This window comes from Pongo abelii, chromosome 15, assembly GCF_028885655.2.
Source record: "Pongo abelii isolate AG06213 chromosome 15, NHGRI_mPonAbe1-v2.0_pri, whole genome shotgun sequence".
In the NCBI taxonomy this organism is placed as follows: domain Eukaryota; kingdom Metazoa; phylum Chordata; class Mammalia; order Primates; family Hominidae; genus Pongo; species Pongo abelii.
Genome location: NC_072000.2, coordinates 95250254 through 95273633, shown reverse-complemented (window position 1 = coordinate 95273633; position 23380 = coordinate 95250254). Strand labels below are relative to the sequence as shown.

The 23380-nt window shown below is 38.4% G+C and overlaps 1 protein-coding gene across 6 annotated transcripts in view; it reads left to right on the top strand.

Annotated features, from left to right (window-relative positions):
- The window catches only part of RPS6KA5 (ribosomal protein S6 kinase A5), a 190963-nt gene that overhangs the window by 157593 nt on the left and 9990 nt on the right, over nucleotides 1–23380 (top strand). For all 6 annotated transcript variants that reach the window (XM_024231295.3, XM_024231299.3, XM_024231300.3 and 3 more), the window contains 6 exon segments: nucleotides 250–411; nucleotides 2485–2610; nucleotides 2980–3113; nucleotides 3797–3890; nucleotides 8582–8752; nucleotides 12520–12711. In XM_024231295.3, coding sequence (XP_024087063.2) covers nucleotides 250–411; nucleotides 2485–2610; nucleotides 2980–3113; nucleotides 3797–3890; nucleotides 8582–8752; nucleotides 12520–12711 — 879 coding nt within the window.

Here is a 23380-nt window from a genome sequence, read left to right as displayed (position 1 = left end):
TGGTGCCCCCCAGAGGACACTCTGAGATTCAACAGCGATAGTCTCATCTTTGAGGCACAGCATTGGTTGGAGCTATAAACTGCTGCGATCTTGCTTGGAGAAAATATGTTTTTTATTATTGATGTGAAATATGTTCCCTTATTTTTATCCTCTCTCCCTACCAGTCAGACTCCTAATTTATCTTTGTTATTCTTAGAAAATACATCTTGACTATTGATTTCTACTTTGTACCAACTTTCTTTGTTTTAGAAAATAAATTGGGATGATTTAGCCGCCAAAAAAGTGCCTGCACCATTTAAGCCAGTCATTCGAGATGAATTAGATGTGAGTAACTTTGCAGAAGAGTTCACAGAAATGGATCCCACTTATTCTCCCGCAGCCCTGCCCCAGAGCTCTGAGAAGCTGTTTCAGGTAATTTCCCATCCTGTGCACATGTACGTTGGCCATATGTCCTTTGAAAGAAAAGATTAAATTTCCCATATTAAAGTAGTTTTGTTGGCATCATAAAAATGGGATTCTCTAATATCTTCTAAATTATTAAATGCAGAAATATTGCAGATTGTTAACCGAAGCTTATAGTTTGCTCAATAGCAGATATTGTTTATGTGTTTATTTTTGATATAAGGAAAGTTTTAATTTTATACCTGAAATTTTATTTTTGTTCAGATTCTTTTATGGAAAATACAATAATCTTTTATTTTACCTCTATTCATATTTAAAAATTTTTCTTTATATAGATAGGGTCTCACTCTGATGCCCAGACTGGAGTGCAGCAGTGCTGTCCTAGCTCACTGCAGCCTCAGACTCCTGGGCTCAAGTGATCCTCTCACCTTAGCCTCTGGGATAGCTGAGAACACAGGTGCAAACCAGCACACCCAGCTAGTTTTTCTATTTTTTGCAGAGATAGGTCTTGCTATGTTGCCTAAGCTGGTCTTGAACTCCTGGCCTCAAGTGATCCTCCTGCCTTGGCCTCCCAAAGTGCTGGGATTACAGGCATGAGCCACCACGTCCAGCCAAAAAAAATTTTTTTTTTAAGAAAGAAGGTCTCACTCTGTCACCCAGGCTGGAGTGCAGTGGCACGATCATAGTTCACTGCAGCCTTTAACTGCTTGGCTCAGGGGATCCTCTTGCCTCAGCCTCCTGAATAGCTGGGACCACAGGTGCATGCCACCACACCCACCTAATTAAAAACAAAATTTGTAGAAACATCGTCTTACTTTGTTGCCTAAGCTGGTCTTGAACCCTGGCCTCAAGCGATCCTCCTGCCTTGGCCTCCCAAAGTGCTGGGATTCTAGGCATGAGCCACCGTGCCCCCCAACCCCCGTATAAAAACATTCTTTAGTTTACAATGTTACCTTATTCTTTACCTTCAGTAACTAATCTTAACTGCTAACTCTTAAAAACGATTTAGATTTTATATTTAGAAAAGGGCATTTGTCACACAAGATAAAATATTCTAACTATTAAATGGCATCAGAGCTTTGCTTCTTTGACCTCTATAAGTATACCTTTAGTATGGCTTAATCTGGCCATCCAGACAATGTGTTTTCTTCTTTGCTTATCACTGTCTAGTATGTGACTGGGCACTTATTGAACATTTTTTTAAATGTTTGTTGATTAGTGAATGTTCTAGCTTGAACAGATTAATCATCCATCTTTGCACCACTTAGCTCAGAGCATCATTCTGCCATTAGACTTTGTTCCTTTCCAAAACTCAATTTTAAATTTAATTATTCTGAAGATATTAATAAGAATCAAATAATTGCTAAATTACAAACTAACTTTAATGAGACTTGCCATTTTTCCAGTTTGAAAAACAATAGCATTTAAAGACCACTTTGTGGCTGGGTCTGGTGGCTCAGGCCTTTAATCCCAGCACTTTTGGAGGCCGAGGCGGGTTGATCACTTGAGGTCAGGGATTCGAGACCAGTTCGAGACATGGTGAAACCCTGTCAGGCATGGTGGCATGCGCCTATAATCCCAGCTACTTGAGAGACTGAGTCAGGAGAATGGCTTGAACGCAAGGGGCAGAAGTTGCAGTGAGCCAAGATGGCACCACTGCACTCCAGCCTGGGCAACAGAGCCAGACCCAGTCTCAAAAAAAAAGACCAGTTTGTTTAATACCTTGACTATATCCTTTTTTGAGAAGTTACTTATGTTTATAAACAAATTTTTATCAGCAAACCAGGAGTATTTCATCTATGAGTCTGATTTTGGGGGTGGAATAGAGAAGAAGTCTTTTTCTACCTTTATTTTTGAATTGGTTTAGTTCTACCAGAAGATGGCATTATATCCTTCTGAACAGCATTTTTCAAATGATTTGAAATAACCTTGCATTTTAGATTGCAAATAAAATAAAATTAGACTCATCTCAACAAATATTTGAGTGTTTTTCTAAGAAAAAAAAAGTCATTACAATCTAATCTGTGTTAAACTGGAAAACTGCAAGTTGTTTTTCTTTATCTTTCTTTGTCTTGTTTTTAGGGCTATTCCTTTGTTGCTCCTTCCATCCTGTTCAAGCGTAATGCAGCTGTCATAGACCCTCTTCAGTTTCACATGGAAGTTGAACGTCCTGGAGTGACAAATGTTGCCAGGAGTGCAATGATGAAGGTATATAGATGTGGTAACTTACATGACATATTTGTAGGTTTTGTGAGTGTTTAAATACCAACTCTAATTAATGTTCTTAAGTCTAGTAATTCAACTAAAGTGCAATTTTAAAAGTGGGATATAGCAATATTTTCCTTAGAGAATTAACGTCAAGTTGAATGAACTTCTTTTTACAATTATAGAGAATTATGTATCTTAAATAATTATTTAGATGAAAATAGAAATTACCTATAAAGATGAATTGTAGATTATAATTGTATTCTATTCCTGTTTATTAATATTAATAATTTTATTTTACTCTACAATTTTATTGATCCTTTGTGTATTGCTGACATTTTCTGAAGTTAAATGATGTTGATTTCTTGACAGGACTCTCCATTCTATCAACACTATGACCTAGATTTGAAGGACAAACCCCTGGGAGAAGGTAGTTTTTCCATTTGTCGAAAGTGCGTGCATAAAAAAAGTAACCAAGCTTTTGCAGTCAAAATAATCAGCAAAAGGTATGACCATTTTTAATATAATATTCTTTCTTAGGTAATCATGAATTCTGTAAATTAAGAGATATTTATTTAAAATGAAACCAGTATTATATTGTAAGGCTTTTTTACCCAAAGGTTTAACCACTTGGCTCATCAGTTGGTCCATTATACTTTTAGCTCTAATTGATATTTTCTGATAAAGTAATCCATTTTAGACATAAATCATAGTCTTATTTGCTTTTGAGTTTATCTAGAGAAAACGTCTTCGTGACAGTGACATATTTAATCAGGCTCACTTAGTGATTTTGGCTGCCGTTGCCATTTCTACTAGTTGTGTATTTGAAATATTTGTCTCTAAAATTATTTAGCAAGCTACTGATAGCTTTGAGAGCCATCTAGTTGTTTTGATAACTGATGATTATTGTTAAGATTGCGTATTCTTATTACTAAATTGTCAGGAAAGTAGAGCATTCATTTCCTCATATGATTTGTACTTTTCTGACTCGGAAATAATAATTTTCTCCAGAATATTACTTTTTCTAGTGTGTGGTATAATTCATTACTTTCATGGAAACCTCATTACGGTATACTGTAACATGTATATTCTGAATGCACTGTAAATAAAACAAAATTAGTCTTGGGGCAGTACTGATATAAAAACTTTTTTGAAGAGACATGTGGACGCTAAGTGTCTCATCTTGCAGGATGGAAGCCAATACTCAGAAGGAAATAACAGCTCTAAAACTCTGTGAAGGACACCCCAATATTGTGAAGTTGCATGAAGTTTTTCATGATCAGGTATCCTACTTTTTTTTTTTTTCCGTGTGTACTAATTCACTTACAGGGTTGTACTTTTCACCTGTTTTGTTGGTGCTGCTGAGTCAGAGTCAGGGATGTGGAACATCACCCAGCCACCAGAAAGGGCAGAGAAACAACCCTCTCAAACCCCTCCCCAACCACACACTGTTTCCCAACCCCAAATCAGGTTATCCCTTCACTTCTCATGCTTTTCTCACTCAGCAGTTACCACCTATGACAGGAAGACGGAGGGGCAGGAGCTCAGTGGTGCAGTCACTAGCTACAGTGTGCTTGTTGCCAATGCTGCTTCTACCCACCATCATTTAATCCTGGAATACCTCTCAGGACTCAGGAATTTTGAGCCTCCAACTTCCCTTTCACTTCTAGAGTAAAACTGAGAGAGCCTGGAGCCTAATTAATGCAAGCTAAAGGACAAATAGGAAGCAGAAAGCAAAGATACTCCTTTTATCTTCTAGGTCCAGGTGGTAAATTCTGCTCAGAACCCTGGCCAGATCATGCTGCCCCCTCTTCTGCTCTCAGTCCTGCTTTGCAGCAGGAACTATGGGAGGATGCCAGTGTGTCCAGTTCATGTCTGCTCACCTCACACATGACAGAAATTGCTCCATTACACTTCTCTGCCCCTGAGACCAGGTGAGGTGATACAGTCCTACTTAAGACAACTTGGAGGCACAAGAGCACAAACCAATCCTGAATGTGCTTTGCCCTAATTTTACCAATAAAGAAACAGATTTTGAATGGTCATAAAACTTGTCCAAGGTCACATAGCATGTCAATGTGAATCTAATAAGGAGAACCTGTACTCCAGTTCTGGGCTCTCTTTGTTGTGCTGTTGTAATATCTGTGACCTAGGATCGATGGGGCCCAGTTCTCTACCACATTGAAATATCCTCGAGTGCTATTGCCAGGAATGATATATCATGGTGAGACCAGGCAGCAGCAGCAGTAGCACCATAACCATAATAGCTGCTGCCATTTATTATCACATATCTTGTGTGGTCTAGGTCCTGTACCAGGCACTCTGCATGTATTATCTTATTCAGTCCTTACCATAGGTCCATGAGGTGAGAAAATGGACACTCATAGAAGTTAAGTAACAGGTCTTACAGTTGGTAAGTGTGGTAAGGCTGGGATCTGAATCTACACAGTCCAACTTCAGAGCCCAACAAGCTTTTATTTACTTTAAACTACTGCCTTAGGGAAGGCAGAATCACACCTGGCAGTAAGCATCCCAAAATGGCATCATCCTCTACTCACTCTTTGGTTCTTGTAGTCAGAAAAGAAATGCCACTGAAGCAAGGACTCAGGGGGAACCGCTCTCCCTGATCCTCTCCCTCCTCTTGCCTCATCAAGCCACTTGACACGAGAGGAGGTAATGAGTCCCCTGGCCACGAAGGTGCTTAAGAAGAGGCTCACTAGACAGTCTCCTGTTGAAGATGACATAGAGGAAATTCACATCATTCAAGGAATCAGTGGGTGATCTTAGATGCTCTCCTCTGGGTTTGCAGCTGTGCCCCTAACTACATCCCAGACAAGATATTTGATCTCTGACCTTCAGACTAATGTCAGGTCCCACGAACAACATTTCTAATTTTTTATTTGTGTCACAAATTAAGTAGATGTTTCGCTATTTATATATTCAGGAGTTACTAAATATAAATTGTCACCCGATATAATCCTATACAAACTAGTATAAATACATTATCAATCTAATATGCAGTTGTATCTTGGGTTTTCTCATAATGGTGGCACAGTTGCCTAGATCATCCCTGTATCCAGTTGTTTCTTCAACTAATGGGTGAAATTGGTTATGGTGGGTCTTCAGCCTTTGTGCAATAGCGTAGTTCATTTTGTGTGCCATGATATGCGTTTCACATACTCCATGAGTTTGCTATTGCTGCTGCAACAAATCACCACAAACTTAAAACAATACAAATATATTATCCTGCAGTCTGGAGGTCAGAAGTCCAAAATCAGGCCCATTGGCTTAAAGTCAAGCTGTCACCAGAGCTGGTTCCCTCTTGAGCAGAACCAGGTGCACAGCAGGAGGTGAGTGGCAGGTGAGCCAGCATTACCGCCTGAGCTCCACCTCTTGGCAGATCAGCAACAGCCTTAGATTCTCACTGGAGTACGAACCCTATTGTGAACTGCGCATGGCGAGGGATCAGAGTTGCAGCACTCCTTATGAGAATCTAATGCCTGTCCCACCCCGCTACTGCCTCCCCTCGTCCATGGAAAAATTGCCTTCCATGAAACCATTTCCTGGTGCCAAAAAAGTTGCGGACCTGGCTCATGCCTGTAATTCCAGCACTTTGGGAAGGCGAGGCAGGTGGATCACTTGAGGTCAGGAGTTTGAGACCAGTCTGGCCAACATGGTGAGACCCTATCTCTACGAAAAAATACAAAAAATTAGTCAGGCGTGGTGTTGTGTGCCTGTAGTCCTAGCTGCTCTGGAAACTGAGGTGGGATAATCCGTTGAACCTGGGAGGCAGAGGTTGCAGTGAGCCAAGACTGCACCACTGCCCTCCAGCGTGGGTGATAGAGTAAGACCCTGTCTCAAAAAAATAAGAAAGGAAAAAAGAAAAAAAATGTTGGGGACCACTGCTCTGGAGGCTCTAAGGGACAACCCATTTACTTACCTTTTGTAGCTTCTAGACACCCCCCAACATTTCCTTGGCTGTGAGCCTTCCATGCATCACTCTAAGATCTTGCCTCCAGGGTCTCATCTCATACTGCTAACTCTGATGAATAATTCAGGATAATCTCACATCTCAAGCTCCTTAATTTAGTAATCACATCTCAAAAGGCCCTTTTGCCATCCTTCTAAGGTAACAACCACAGGTTCTGGGCATTAGGACATGAACATCTTTGGAGGGCCATCATTCAAGCTCTACCGTGCATACATTTTCTCATTGCTATCTGCATATTATTGATAAGGATCCTAGAATTAATAAGATAAAGTAGCATCCCAAGATCATGAATAAATAACAGAACTGACCTTCAAATCCAGGTTGAACTCTAAATCTATTAGTACACCACTACAAGTATTGCCTTACATCTTTTTTAAAGCTCACCAGCCTACAGTTGTAGCAGACCTGCAAGCTCGACTTTATCTGATGTAGAAACTCAAGTTAGCTTGATGTCTAGTAGGCTGGGAGCAATTATCTTGTTAGAAGGGTTGTTCACTCTGCAATTTGTCTAATGTGTTCAGGATAATGTACTTATAATTATCTTTTTTATGAAGCAGTTTATTCTGAGTTTTGCTAATACAGAAAGAAACATTTTGTTTGTGAAGTGATGTTGGCCATATAATGCATAGCACCTGAATTCAGTATATTGCCATGATATCTTTTTCTAAACCATTTGTGTTCATTTGAGAGCTGATTAAGTCCTTTGCTTTTTTTCTTTTTTGAGATAGGGTCTCTGTCACCCAGGCTAGAGTGCAGTGACACAATGATGGCTCCCTGCAGCCTTGACCTCCCGAGCTCAAGTGATTCTCCCACCTCAGCCTCCTGAGTAGCTGGGACTATAGGCGTGTGCCACCATGTCTGGCTAATTTTTGTTATTATTTTTTGTAGAGATGAGGTCTCACTGTGTTGCCTAGGCTGGTCTTGAGCTCCTGGGCTCAAGCAGTCCTCTCACCCTGGCCTCTAAAAGTGCTGGGATTTATAGCCCTTTGCTTTTTGATAATTCCTATATTATTTTTTGGAAATTATGCATTCTGACAGAAAAGGGCCAGGGGTGGAGAAGAAGAGAAAGGATGGTAAAATATAACTTACAAAGTAACTATTAAGATAATACTGTTGGGATTAAAGCAAAAACCCATAATGAGTTATGGGTATTTGTAATGAATATCAATGGGAACCCTGAAACTAATCTGTTGAGTCCTAACAGGAGGTTCAAAATGACAATATCAAACAATACCTTTTTAAACTTTTGTGTTTTAATTTTTTTTGTAGAGACGGAGTCTTACTGTGTTGACCAAGCTGGTCTTGAACTCCAAGCAGTCCTCCCACCTCAGCCTCCCAAAGTGCTGGGATTACAGGTGTGAGCCACTGAGCCCAGCCTCATTACCCTTTTAAAAAGATTAATTTGCCATTGGATGGGTGTGCCAGGCCTCACGTGGGCAGTTGCCCATTCTACTCTGTCAGTATTCAGATTCTGTATTATTTAAAGCAAGTGACTTCACATTATTGTCACATTATTGTCAGCAGTTTAAAAAGAAAGATGTGTAAACTTGATGGAGAGGGTTGGAGTGGAATTCAAATGAAAGAATTAGCTGGATGCAATTGCACACCTATAGCCCCAGCTCATCGGGAGGCCTGAGATGAGAGAATCCCTTGAGCCCAAGAGTTCAAGGGCAGATTTCTTTTTAGAGACTTCATCTCTTACAACAAAACACTGCAAATGAAAGAATTCATCACAGAAGGGAAAAAGGATATACAGTATAAAGATTTCACTGCAGTACTTGAAACTTTCCATTACCAAAATAGAATTATAAAACAGCTGCATTATCTTTCTCCCCTTTTCTCTAAGATATGAGGATTGCCACTGATTATTTTAACAAGGGATTATTTAAACGTATTGGTGGTAGATAGTCAATAAATGTTTTATATGTTAATAGACTTCTGTGCTTCAGGAAGGCCCTCCACATTATTCTTTTTCTTTTCTAGCTTCACACATTTCTAGTGATGGAACTTCTGAATGGAGGAGAACTGTTTGAACGCATTAAGAAAAAGAAGCACTTCAGTGAGACGGAAGCCAGCTACATCATGAGGAAGCTTGTTTCAGCTGTAAGCCACATGCATGATGTTGGAGTGGTGCACAGGGATCTGAAACCTGAGGTATAAAATCACTGGATCTCTTACGTAATTCAGTCTAGCACCATTATTAAAGATCTCGCAAACATGGGGGAAGTTTCTGGGGAGGTTTCCTTATTCTTTTACTTTTCAAGGCTGTTAAATAGATAATTGAAAATAGGTGTCTTTGATTTTTTTTCTTCTATATTTCAGTCTAAAATAAATTTGTCTTTGTTTATTTTTTGCCAGCTGATCATCTTGAGGTTATATTTGTAAGTGTGAGAACCTTTTATGGAAAAAATACTTTATGCAACAGTTGTGGACTAAAAATAGCAATGGAAATTTTTATAGCAGAAAATAATAGCTCTTACATATAATTTTAGAGGGGTTTTTTTCCAAATGATGTATTTTGAAAACTTATTTTTTACATTTGTAATCAAATTGGTTAGCTCATGAATAAAAATGTATATAATTCTATTCTGAATACTTAAAGAATTGTCTTGGTTTAATTAGTTATGCCATCTTTCTATGTGCTTTTCTATGATCGTGCTATAATATTTATAGAATTATATGTAGCAATGCAAAAGTAACAGCTATTTGTGTATCTCCTCTTATGCAAGTTTAATAAAGAACATTCTAACTCTTAGAATGATCCCTTTTTAGTATCAAAAATATGAAAATTCCCTCCTTTTAGAAAATCAACAAAATAATGAAAATTGAAAAACGAAAATCAATACTATATAAAAAGATAATGATGACTCATCCTTTACCATATACAAGATTATACATATTCTCTCCAAAATAGAACTTTGTTTAATTATCATGTGATTATAATACGTTCTCGAGTATGTATAAAATACTAACTTATTTGATGTTCCTTTTGTGATTAAGCCACAAAAGACTATTTCTCTAAAAGCACTATTTTTGCCTTTTACTTAAGTATCTTGAATTATTAGAAGAGGATGTTTTAAAAATGGAATTCTTTTCTTCTCTACTTCACATGGAAAAGAAAATTTTTAAAATGAAATTCTGTGCATTAAAATATATTTGGTTTGTTCGTTTCGTGTATTTAAACTTCTATGTATTTTCTATTACCATTATTCACTACTAGTAATTAATCAAAAGTAAAATCTGTTTTACCAACTTGCAACTATGATAGTTCCCCCTGCTTCCTTCATCAGAGTTCTCACTCTCCTACATAACGCCCACTGAAAATATGGTGCTCTGTACATGGGAGATTAGCTGTCTATTTTTAAATGTGAAAGCACACCACTTAAATGTTTTCTTGATAGACAAGGAACAAGCATGTAGTTTTTTTTAATTGAAAAGATCTGTTCCATGACTGTATAGAATTCATTTTCACATGTTTTATTCTTTGATAACTGGCCATCTGTCACCTCATGAGTCTCAAATGAGGCAACTGTCCTCTCTTGCAGAATTTAGATTTGCATTCCTCCTTTCCTGATAAAAAGATACTTATGTAGCTTAATTCTTCTTATTTGTTATAAGGCTTTTCTTTCAAATACTCACTTGAAATGGGGCAGAACTATCAGATTATGTAGAACATTCTACTGCAATCATAGTCCTAAATCAAACTAGATTTTGGAGAAATGAAAATGGACCTTTGAACTAACATTTTCATAATAAAATGTCTTTCACTTTGACTTTTAAATGGCAGTGTATATTATTTCTAAACTAAAAGTTTAATATTTTTCCCATGTGGCACTTTAAGGTCTGATTATCTATCTTTTGGTAGGTAGCTATGTGGATTCATTTTCTGCATAGGCAGAATCCTAAGTCTAGGTAAGAGTCAGATAAATTTAGAAGCTGGCTGACATTCTTAGTAAGCTGCCTTGTATTTTTCAAACTTGTCCCATACTCTTCTGAGATTAAGAAAAGTTGCATACATCCAATTTGTTTCAGGCAGAACTTGAGATGAGGATAAAAGGGGATTGAATGGTTACTTCCCACCATTCCTGACTAGGCACACCCTCCTCCATGTAGAACTGTCTCTAACCTTGAGCTTTGAGAGAAGAGGTAGGCAAGTGAGCAGTGTTTCTCAATTTTACATATTCAGGAATAGGAGGAATGAATTAAAGTCACCAAATTAAAGTGATTGCCACATCCTCTCATTTCTTCTGCTTTAAGAACTGAAATTGGCCGAGCGCAGTGGCTCACACCTGTAATCCCAGCACTTTGGGAGGCTGAGGCAAGCTGATCACTTGAGGACAGGAGTTTGAGACCAGTCTGGCCAACATGGCAAAACCCCATCTCTATTAAAAATACAAAAAAAGTTAGCCAGGCATGGTGGCGGGCACCTGTAATCCCAGGTACTTGGGAGGCTGAGGCACCAGAATAACTTGAATCCAGGAGGTGGAGGTTGCAGTGAGCCGAGATCGCACCACTGTATGCCAGCCTGGGCCACAGAGCAAGACTGTCTGTCTCAAAAAAAAAAAAAGAACTAAAATCAAGGAAGCCCTTTTCCAATCTTAGTATAGAATAAACATAGTCATTTCCAAAGACTTAGCAGGCTCAATGAAGACGAGGCCAGCTGTGGTTCATTCAGCTGTTCTGTGTGGACAGTGCCTTGCACTGCAAAGGAGCTCAGGTGTTACTTGCTGAAAGACTTCTCCCAAGCACACATCCATCAACCCCAGCTGTGGCTTCAGTGTCACAAATTCAAGATTAAACACTGTATGCTAGAAAATTTAAGACAATTTTTAGTTAATTTTTTTGTTTTTCTTTCCACCCACTTTATTGACTTTCAGATGGAAGACTTAGGAGATTTTTCTTCTTTGCATCAATGATACCTTCTATAATGTGTTTTATTTCAGCTAGAATAGTATTAACAAAGCTAATGATATTCCAGAGCGGGGAATAATTTAATGATTATAAAGGCATAATGGATTTTGTTAGGATGCCTAAAGACGATATAATCAGATTTCACTTACTTTCAGTACTAGCTTAATGTACTTATTAAAATAATTTGTGCATCAGTAAGTATTAAGCATGTGATAAATACAAAAAGTAGTACTACAGAGTCTTAGTGATCAAGAAGCCTTGGTGGATGAATGATTCAAAATAATAATGTTTTCTGAATATTTGAGGGATAATATCCCTAAGTATCAAAATATGTTTAAGTATTAGCTGTTGGAGAAAATATTTCTGAAATGTAATGGATATCTCCACCATGTCTTCTTCAATAGGCAATACTAGATATTATATAGCTATTTTATTTATGACTTTGTTCAATGAACACATGTTTACCAAAGCACCTACTCTATGTCTGTGCCAGGCCCTGGGGGAGGGTCAAAAATAAGGTAGACACATAGTCCCCGTCCTTATGGAATTATGACATAATGGGGATGAAGACATTAAGCTAGCAATACAGAGGTGGTAAGTGCCAGAAAGGAAAGGTAAATAGTGTTAGGAAAAAATATTAAACGTTTTAACTTCAGTGTGGTAGGACAGTTAGGATGGTATCTCTAAATGAGGAGTAGATGGGGGGAGGTAGATTGGTGGAGGAAGCAGAAGACAAACACAAGCAGAGGCAAAAGCTCAGAAAAAGGGTCTGACATCAGAAGAGGCATGGTGCAGTTGAAAAATGTTTCACATGACATGGTAAAATTGAAATAATACCAAAAAGCATCAAGCAGAGAGCAGCAGTGCATTGATGTCCTGCCCTCAAGCCTCCCCATGAGACCTCTCTGCACATGAATCAACTATCAATATACAAAGTGTTACATAAATAGTACCAGCAATTCCCGAGACATGCCTAATGAGAAACTAATGTAAGCGTTGATATCTTGCAGAATTTATTGTTCACCGATGAAAATGACAATTTGGAAATTAAAATAATTGATTTTGGATTTGCACGGCTAAAGCCACCGGATAATCAGCCCCTGAAGACTCCATGCTTCACCCTTCATTATGCGGCCCCAGAGCTCTTGAATCAGAATGGCTACGATGAGTCCTGTGACCTGTGGAGCTTGGGCGTCATTTTGGTAAGTTCTTTTCAATACAGTCATTAAACCTGCTTATTTCTTTGGTGGTTTCTCTCCTTATCTCGCTCTTCACTGTTTCCTTACATTCATGAAAAAATTGGCAAAGTGGTTTCTTTTCTGTACAGCCAGTTAGAGGCCTGACCGAATAGTATTTCCCTGTCTTAAAATGCATATTAAAGAAAATGTAGGAATTTCTATTTTGGTTTATTTTGAAATATTTAAGTTAGCTGTGTTTTATATCAGTGAGAGTTAAAGGAACTATAGTATATATTTTTAAAGACACATATTATATTGGACGTAATGTGAAAATAGCAAAGTGATTCATCAATAGAAAAACATTTTTAAAAAGCAATTCTGTGAAGTTTCAGACTAAAATGTAATTAAAGAATACCATTTAAGCTAAATTAACAAATAAATAGATAAAATTAGAAGTATTTCTACTACGTAACTTAAAGTAACGTGAGCATGTTTTTCACAAAATGTCCTTGGCTGCTGTGATTAGAAACAGAACATTAAGCTAGAAAAATCTTGTGTTTTTTTTCTCCAAATATCATTACTTTTTCTGCATATAATTTGTAACGCATGATCTTGGGAAATTTTCAGACAGTACAGAAAGAAGGAACAAGGTGAAAATTACTCATAATCTTCTCGTTGAGAGGTGATATACCTCAAGCTTTCTCTCTCCCTTCAGCCCCTCCTCCCCTGTAGATATGTAGGCTTTACATCTTTCCACAAGTTTTCTATACATGTATACATATTTGAATTTTTTAACAAATAAGATTATATTATACCTGTATTTTGAGTCTCTGAAACTTATTTAACCATTTATTTACTAATAAGCAATTAGCTTTTTTTCACTTTTTCACTAATTATAAGCTACACAAATGAATTTTTTTATATATGTGTTTGTGTTTGTCTCACCATTTCCTTAGGATAGATTCCCAGAAGAAGGGTATGCACAACTTTCCTGTAACATGTGTGCCTGGATTTCCTTCTAAAAGATTTATCAGATTATGTTCTCATCAACTGTATGGGAGTACATTGGCTATCAATTTTCATCTGAAATGATATCCCGTTGTGATAATTTGCATGTGTTTCTTTGATGAATATTTAGTTTGAGCATCTTTTCATGCATTTGAACATTAGTATTTTCTCTTTTATGAATTACTCTCTTTCTCTTTTTTTTTTTTTGGAGACAAAGTCTTGCTCTGTCTCCCAGGCTGGAGTGCAATGGCACAATCTTGGCTCACTGCAACCTCCACCTCCCAGATTCAAGCGATTCTCCTGCCTCAGCCTCCTGAGTAGCTGGGATTACAAGTGCACACCAACATGCCTGGCTAATTTTTGTATTTTTAGTAGAGACGAGGTTTTACCATGTTGGTCAGACTGGTCTCAAACTCCTGACCTCAGGTGATCCGCCTGGGATTACAGGCGAGAGCCACTGTGCCCAGCCTCTTTTATGAATTGCTCTTTATGAGCTTTGCCCATTTTCCTATGGGGAGATTTTTCTTACTGCATTTTAAAGCTCTATTAAAGACTTTCATTCTTTGACATTAATATTGGAAATGTTTTTTCTGGTGTGTCACTTGTTTTAAAACTTTGTTTATGGTAATACAGGATTTTGATTTTGTTTTTAGAAGGATTTAAACAGAAGATTCTTAAATGTCTATGTAGTAAGATATGTCAGTCTTTTTCTTTATGATATCTGACTTTTATGTCAGATTGTCACTCCATTCCTATGCCCGACTCAAGTTTATGAAAATATTGTCCTAAATTTTTCTCTAGAATTATTTTATTCTTATACTTCAGTCTGGAATTTATTTTAGTGTCAGTTGTTTTCCTCCAATGACTAGTCAGTTGTCCCTGCAGGATGGTTCTTAAGTTTTATATAGTTTTTATCTCGTCGGTTTTCAGTCATCATTTATAATTTTCAAACTAAACTTACATATTTGTGAATAACATTTTAAACAAAAATAAACTGACTTGTAGATCTGAGTTTCGTTGAAGGACTTAAATTGAAGGCATTTTTATTAGTAGCATGTCTTAAAGATTAATCTAAATAAAAAAGAGACTTTCATTTTTAGTAATTTCTTTTCTCTTGCTAAAGGCCAATTATGTCCATCAAGCTCTTTAAGGTTTTAAAAGGCAGTCTTAAACATGCAGCAGGGTATTTTGGAGCCTCTGAATTCCTTAACTATAGAAATAACTTTGTGTAATGACATGGATGGAAGCCATGCTTCTCTCTAAATCTAATTGTCAAATTTTTAAGAGAAATAGGACAAAAAAACAGATTAAATGTTATCACAGGATAATCACAATATCCAGTCTGCGGGAAGTTCTACTGAACAAACAACCCAGTTTCTTCAACAAATAAATGGTAAAAAAAAAAAACTGAGAACTTACAGATGAAAAGACACATAAGAAACAATATTTGCATCTTACTGAAATCCTGATTCAAGCACTTTCTAATTTAGATTCTTTTTTTTTTTTTTCTGCGATAGCCTCCCTGTGTCGCCCAGGCTTGAGTGCAGTGGCACCGTCATAGCTCACTGCAGCCTCAAGTGATCCTCCTACCTCAGCCTCCTGAGTAGCTGGGACCACAGGCACATGCCACCATACCCCAGCTAATTTTTTTTTTTTTTTAAATAGAAACGAAGTCTTGCTTGTTGCCCAGGCTGGTCTCAAATTCCTAGCTTCAAGTGATCCTCCTGCCTTGGCTTCTCAAAATGCTGGGATTACAGGCATGAGCCACAGTGCCCAGCTTAATTTAAATTCTATTTATTAAATTCAAATTAAATGTAATTCATATAGATCTAATTTATATACTATGTATATACCACAGCTAGGGAAATTTGAATATTGATTAGATGTTGAATGATACAAAGGAATTACTACTAATTTTTTTTAGATGTGATACTGATATTGTGGTTGTGGTTTTAAAGGTGCTTGCCTTTTATGGAGAGACACAGTCTGTAATCCCAGCACTTTGGGAGGCCAAGGTAGGAAGATTGTTTAAGCCCAGGAGCTCAAGACCAGCCAGGGCAACACAGTGGGACCCAGTCTCTAAAAGAAAAAAAAAAAATTTTAATTAGCTGGGCATGGTGGCTCATGCCAGTAGTCCCAGCTACTTGGGAGGCTGAGGTGAGAGGCTCACTTGAGCCCAGAGGTTGAGACTGCAGTGAGCTGTGATCACACTACCACACTCCACAGTGGGTGACAGAGCAAGACCCTGTCTCCAAAAAACAAAAGTCCTTTCTTTTTAGAGGTACATGATAAAATACAGATGAAAATGAACAAAAATAATACCTTCATTAAACTATCCGAAAAAAAGAGTGCTTTGCTAACTTTTCTATATGTGCATAGAACTATCCGAAAAAACTTTTCTATATGTGCATTAAACTATCCGAAAAAAAGAATGCTTTGCTAACTTTTCTATATGTGCATATCTAGATACAAAGGCTGAATTATCCCATAACAAGCACAAAATTTATTTGAAGTCTCCTGATTTGTTTTAGAAATAAATGGAAGTTTTGTATTTTACATCTAATAAACATGTATGTGGATATTTTAATATGAAAACAAGTTATATTGTCCTCATTGAATAAAATAAATACTCCAGGAAGATACATCGTGTAGTATTATGAGGTTTTGATTACAACCCATTATACCTGATGGATATACAATCCCTATCTGAAATGTATAGGACTTTAATAAAAATAGAGCTTACACGATATATTAATCTGCTTAGGCTGCTGTAACAGAATACCACAAATTAGGCAGCTTAAACAACAGAAGTTTATTTTCTCACAGTTCTTGATGCTGGGTAGTCTTACGAACCAGATGCCAGCAGTATTGGTGTCTGGTGAGGGCCCTCTCTTTGGGTTACAGATGGCCACCTGCTTGCTGTGTCCGCACATAGCCTTTCCTTGGTCTGCACACTCACAAAGTGTCTGTCCCTTTAAGGACACTGATTCTCTTGGATCAGAGGCCTACCCATATAACGTCATTTAACCTTAGTTACCTCCCTAAAGGCACTGTCTCCAAATACAGTCACATGGAGAGCTGGGGCTTCAATGTGTGAATCCCCAGGGGGCGCAAGGAGAATACAGACATTCAGTCCACAGTACACAGTATTTAGAGAAAGTAGGATAAGATATATAACATACCTGTGAAGTGTTATAAAATTTTGTTTGAAGTGTTTTATTCTCAAGACCTTATTTTTAAATTTTTTTCCCACAATTTTATTTTGAAAATTTTAATGCTAAAGAAAATATGAGAGAATATTACTATGAACATCTGACATTTTGCTGCATTTCCTTTTTCTTTCTAATTATTTCTAGTGTGCATGCTCTCTCTATATGTATGAGTATATGTATATATGTCAGTATATATAATACATATATACAGACATACATATATATCTTTATGTAGAGATAGAGCTATACCTTGCTACAGTATTTGCAAACAATTTGCAGACACAAAGTTATCCTTAACAGATATTTCTAGATAATCAACTAAAATTTTAAGAGCTTGAAACTGAGAGGATCCTAAAGTTTGTTTAATTCTACCTCTTCCAGAAAAGGGATCTTTTATATTATCACCAGTATCCTCTCCAATACTTACAAAGTTGGAAAGTTAGTTTTTTCACCCAACAACCTATTGCATTATTACATGCCAGAAAACAAGAAAACTTTATTTATAAAGATTGGTTTCTTTTTTTTTCTTTTTTCTTTTTTTTTTTTTTTTTGAGATGGAGTCTTGCTCTGTCACCCAGGCTGGAGTGCAGTGGCGCGATCTCCGCTCACTGCAAGCTCCACCTCCTAGGTTCATGCCATTCTCCTGCCTCAGTCTCCGGAGTAGCTGGGACTACAGGCGCCCGCCACCTCGCCCATCTAATTTTTTTTTTTGTATTTCTAGTAGAGACGAGATTTCACCATGTTGGCCAGGATGGTCTCGATCTCCTGACCTCATGATCTGCCCACCTCGGCCTCCCAAAGTGCTGGGATTACAGGCGTGAGCCACCGTGCCCAGCCCTTTTTTTTTTTTTTTTTTTTTGAGACAAGATCCTGCTCTGTTGCCCAGGCTGAAGTGCAGTTGCATGTTCGTGGCTCACTGCAGCCTCGACCTCCCAGGCTGAGGTGATCCTCTTGCTTCAGTCTTCCAAGTAGCTGGGATTACCGGCACACACCACCATGCCCAGCTAATTTTTGTATTTTTTGTAGAGGCGGGGTTTTGGTATGTTGCCCAGGCTAGTCTCAAACTCCTGGGCTGAAGCAGTCCACCCATCTCAGCCTCCCAAAGTTCTGGGATTGCAGGTGTGAGCCACCGTTCCCTGCCCTGCTTTCTTATATTTAGCCACAGATATACCTGTTAAGAAGTGGGGCAGGACAAAGAAGTAGAGCAGACTTTAGAAAACTATTTGGCAGTATCTACTGAACATATGCAGACCAAATAACCCAGCAATTCCAATTCAGGAATATATCCAACAGAAATATGTATATTTCTGTAACAAAGACATGTATAAGAAGATATATAACAGCATGATTCAAAATTCCCTACACTGGAAACAACCCAATATTCATCAACAATAGAAGGATATTTTAAAGAGAGGATGCTGGGAAGACAGTGCAGCAGGAAGCACCAGGAATCTATCTCACCACCAACTGCAGTGGCAGAATCTCTCTGACGTAACTATTTTGGAACTCTGAAGTCCACTGAAAGTTTTCAACTTCCAGGGAAAGGCTTGGACAGTAAAGTGCAGTTAATTTTGGTCAATTTTAGCTCTTAGCACAGTATAGGTCGAGTATCCCTTATTCAAAATGCTTGGGACCAGAAGTATTTTGGATTTCGGATTTCTTTGGATTTCGGCATATTTGTAGAATACATACTGGTTGAGCATCCCTAATCTGAAAATTCAAAATGCAAAGTGCTCCCGTGAGCATTTCCATTGAGCATGTTGGCACTCAAAAAGTTTGTTTTGGGGGCATTTTGGATTTTGGATTTACAAGTTAGGGATGCTCAACTTACAGCAGCCACCCATTCCTCACCCTCAACCCTGTAGCAGACAGCCATGCACGTATTCCTAAAACAACCTACACACAGCTTGTGGGAGCCAGGATGGGCAAAAAGGACCTTGTCCTCCAAATATAGAGCATCTGTGATCTGAATTGCTGTAATTGCTGCTTCTCATTATAGAGGTGCAAAGAGGGCAGTGGTCGTTGTTGTGCCTGCCACCATTACTGCAAGCCCCTCCTCCTCCTCTGGATGAAGTGATTTCCAGGAGTACTTAAAGGACCAGTCGCCCTTTTTCCCTTTGGGAGCCAGACATTCAGTTCTCATACATTCCAAAGCAACTGCTTATACAGGGAAAATTAGAAAGCTACCAAGCATGCCCAGGCAAAGCCACAGGCTCATCAAAGACCTGAGAAGACCTGAAGTTTGTACTCCATGCTGATCCTCAGCACAGAGACAGCCTATAACAATCAAAAAACAAAAAGCAATAAACAAAAACAAAAAAAGCAAACCCTAGGGAAGGAGGAGAATTTGGATTCCCAGAGGTATCACATCATTAAGTTCAAGTTCCCATTTTCAACAAGAATCACAAGGTATGTAAAGAAACAAAGTATGGCCCACTCAAAGAAAAAAATAAATCAACAGAAACTGTTTCTGAAAAAGGCCTCATGATAAATTTGCCTAGACAAAGACTTAAAACAACTATATTAAAGACATTGAAAGACCTAAAGGAGTATGTGGGGAACATCAAGACAAAATGTATTAACAAAATGGAAATAACAGTAAAGAGATAGAAAATCTGAAAAGAAAATGAAAAGGAATTCTGGAGCTGAAAAGTACAATAACTAAAATGAAAAATTCAGTAGAGGGTTTCAGAGGCAGATTTGGCAGGCAGAAGAAGGAATCAGTGAAATTGAAGTTAGGACAATTAAAATTATTGAGAGTGAGGAACAGACAGAAAAATGAAAAAAGCAAACAGAGCCTAAGGGACCATAGGATGCCATCAAGAGGACCAACATATGCATTGTCGGAGTTTCAGAAGGAGAAGAAAGAGAAAGGGACAGAGAGAATATTGGAAGAAATATTCTATTGGATTGGTGGAAAACTTTCCAATTTTGATGAAAGACAATATAAACAACTAAGAAATTCAACAAAATTCAAGTAAGACTAACTGAAAGAGACCCACACTGAAACACATTATAATGAAACACCTGTAATCCCAGCACTTTGGGAGGCCTAGGCGGGCTGATCACTTGAGGTGAGGAGTTCAAGACCACCCTGGCCAACATGGCGAAACCCCATCTCTACTAAAAATACACAAATTAGCCGGGCGTGGTGGCGCACACCTGTAATCCCAGCTACTCGGGAGGCTGAGGCAGGAGAATTGTTTGAACCTGGGGGGCGGAGGTTGCAGTGCGCTGAGATGGTGACAGAGTGAGACTCAGTCTCAAAAAAAAAAAAAAATAGAATCTTGAAAGCAACAAGAGAAAAGCGATTCCACACATACAAGTGATCTTCAGTTAGATCAGCAGATTTCTCATCAGAAAGTGGCTCAGAAGGCAGTGGAGTGATACATTCAAAGCACTAAAAGGAAAAAAAAAAAACTGTCAACCAAGAATCCTATCTCTGGCAAAGCTGCCCTTCAAAGGTGAGGGAGAAGTTAACATATTTCTAGATCCGTAAGAAGCTGAGGGAGTTCATTACTTCATTACCACTAACGCCGCTCCGTAAGAAATGCTCAAGGGAGTCCTGCAGGCTGACAAGAAAGGACACTAGACAGTTAATTCAAAGCCTTATGAAGAAATAAAGATGTCAGTAAAGGTAAATACATGGCCAGTTGTAAAAAACTAGCATTATTGTGACAACAGTTTATAACTTCACTTTTTGTTTTCTGCGTGACATAAGAGACGAATGCATTTAAAAGAATTATCAGTTTGTTTTGGGCCACACGATGTATAAAGATGTAGTTTTGTAACATAAACAACCAAAAGAAGTTGGGTAGAACTGTTAGAGGAGCAAAGGTTTTTCTACATTATTAAAGTTAAACTGATATAAATTCAAGTTAGAGTGTTATAACTTTAGGATAGTAAATGTAATCCCTTGGGAACCACAAAGAAAATAGCTATAGAATATATACAAAAAGAAAGAAGAAAGGAATTTAAATGTTTTATTACAAAAAAATAAACTAAACCTAAAAGAAGGCAGTAATGCAGAATATGAAAGACAAAAAAGCTATCAAGCATATAGAAAACGAATAGCAAAATGACAGAAGTTAGTTCCTTTTTATCAGTAATTACTTTAAATGCAAATGGATTAAACTCTAATCAAAGGACAGAGATTGGCATAATGGATTTAAAAACATGATTAACTATATGCTGTCTGCAAAAGAATCGCTTTAAATCCAAAGAGACAAATAGATTGAAAGTGAAACTATGGGAAAAGATATTCCATGCAAATAGTAATCAAAAGAGATCAGGGCTGAGTGCAGTGGCTCATGCCTGTAATCCCAGCACTTTGGGAAGCCGAAGCGGGCAGGTCGCTTGAGGTCAGAAGTTCAAGACCAGCCTGGCCAACATGGTGAAACCCCATCTCTACTAAAAATACAAAAGTTATCCAGGCGTGGTGGTGTGTGCCTGTAATCCCAGCTACTCAGGAGGCTAAGGCAGGAGACTCACTTGAACCCAGGAGGCAGAGGTTGCAGTGAGCCAACATTGTGCCATTGCACTCTGGCCTAGGTGACAAGAGCAAAACTCTGTCTCAGAAACAAACAAACAAAAAAGAGATCAGGAGTGGCTACACTAAAATAGACTTTTTTTTTTTTTTTTTGAGACAGAGTCTTGCTGTGTTGCCCAGGCTGGAGTGCAGTGGCACAATCTCAGCTCACTGCAACCTCTGCCTCCTGAGTTCAGGCAATTCTCATGCCTCAGCCTCCCAAGTAGCTGGGATTACAGGCACATACCATGACACCCAGCTAATTTTTGTATTTTTAGTAGAGATGGGGTTTCGCCATATTGGCCACACTGGTCTCAAACTCCTGGACTCAAGCAATCTGACTGCCTCAGCCTCCCAAAGTGCTGGGATTACAGGCATGAGCCACCACTCCTGGCCACAAAATAGACTTTAAATCAAAAAAGTTTATAAGAGGCTGGGCATGGTGGCTCACAGCTGTAATCCCAGCACTTTGGAGGCTGAGGCAGGAGGATCACTTGAGCCCAGGAGTTTGAGACTAGCCTGGACAACATAGTGAGACCTCATTTCTACAAAAAATTTAGAAATTAACCAGATGTAGTAGCATGTGCCTATAGCCTCAGATACTCAGAAGGCTGAGGTGGAAGGATCTCGTGAGCCTGGGGAGGTCAAGGCTGCAGTGAGTCGTGATTATGCCACTGCACTCTGACCTTGGCAACAGAGCGACACCTTGTCTCAAAAAAAAAAAAAAGTTTACAAAAGACAAAGAAGGTCAGAGGGTCCTCATATATTAATAAAATATCCAATTCAACAGGAAGACATAATAATTACAAACACTTGTACACCTAATGTAGACCAGTGAAGTAAATGAAGCAAAAACTGACAGAACTGAAGGGAGAAGTAGATAGTCCTGTAATAATTATTGGAGACTTCAATACCCAACTCTCAATAATGGATAAAACAACCGGCCAGAAGATAAGAAGGAAATAGAGGAATTAACCAACTAGATCTAATGGACACATACAGAGTTAAAATGTGGATGCAATCTGAGTTTCCATGGATAGATGATAGACAAGCAAAATGTGCTGTATACATACACTGGAATATTATTCAGCCTTGAAAATGGAGGAAATTCTCACATGTACAACAACATAGATGATTATTGAGGATATTATGCTAAAGAAGCCAGTTACAAACAGACAAATAGTGTATGTTCAAAAAAGATACTTAGGGTATTCAAAATCATAGAGACAGAAAGTAAAATGGTGGTTGCCGGGGTTGTGGGGGAAAGGAGAATGGGGAGTTATTATTTAATGGGTATAGAGTTTTAGTTTTACAAGATGAAAAGAGTTCTAGAGATGGATGGTGATGATGGTTGCATACCGTGAAGATATTTAATACCATCGAACTATACACTTAAAAATGGTTAACATAGTACATTTTGTTAAATGTATTTTAACACAATAAAAAATTAGGAGTGGTGGCCAGGCGCAGTGGCTCATGCTTGTAATCCCAGCCCTTTGGGAGGCCGAGGCGGGCAGATCACAAGGTCGGGAGTTCGAGACCAGCCTTGCCAAGAGACAAGCCTGACCAATATGGTGAAACCCCATCTCTACTAAAAACACAAAAGTTAGCTGCGCATGGTGGCAGGCGCCTGTAATCCCAGCTACTTGAGAGGGTGAGGCAGGAGAATTGCTTGAACTCGGGAGGCAGAGGTTGCAGTGAGCCGAAGATCGTGCCACTGCACTCTAGCCTGGGCGACAGAGTGAGACTCCAACTCAAAAAAAAAAAAAAAAAAATCAGGAGTGGAGAGAAAGATATTCTATTCTGTGTTCCCCGGAAAGCGAAACCTGAAGCTAATACTTATGTCATATTATGTTATTAAAGAGCATAATCCCAAGGGTGCAGGACTGAGGAAAAGAGAGCAGAGCATGTGCTACTGGGCTGGCCGCGTGCCATCACCAAGTGC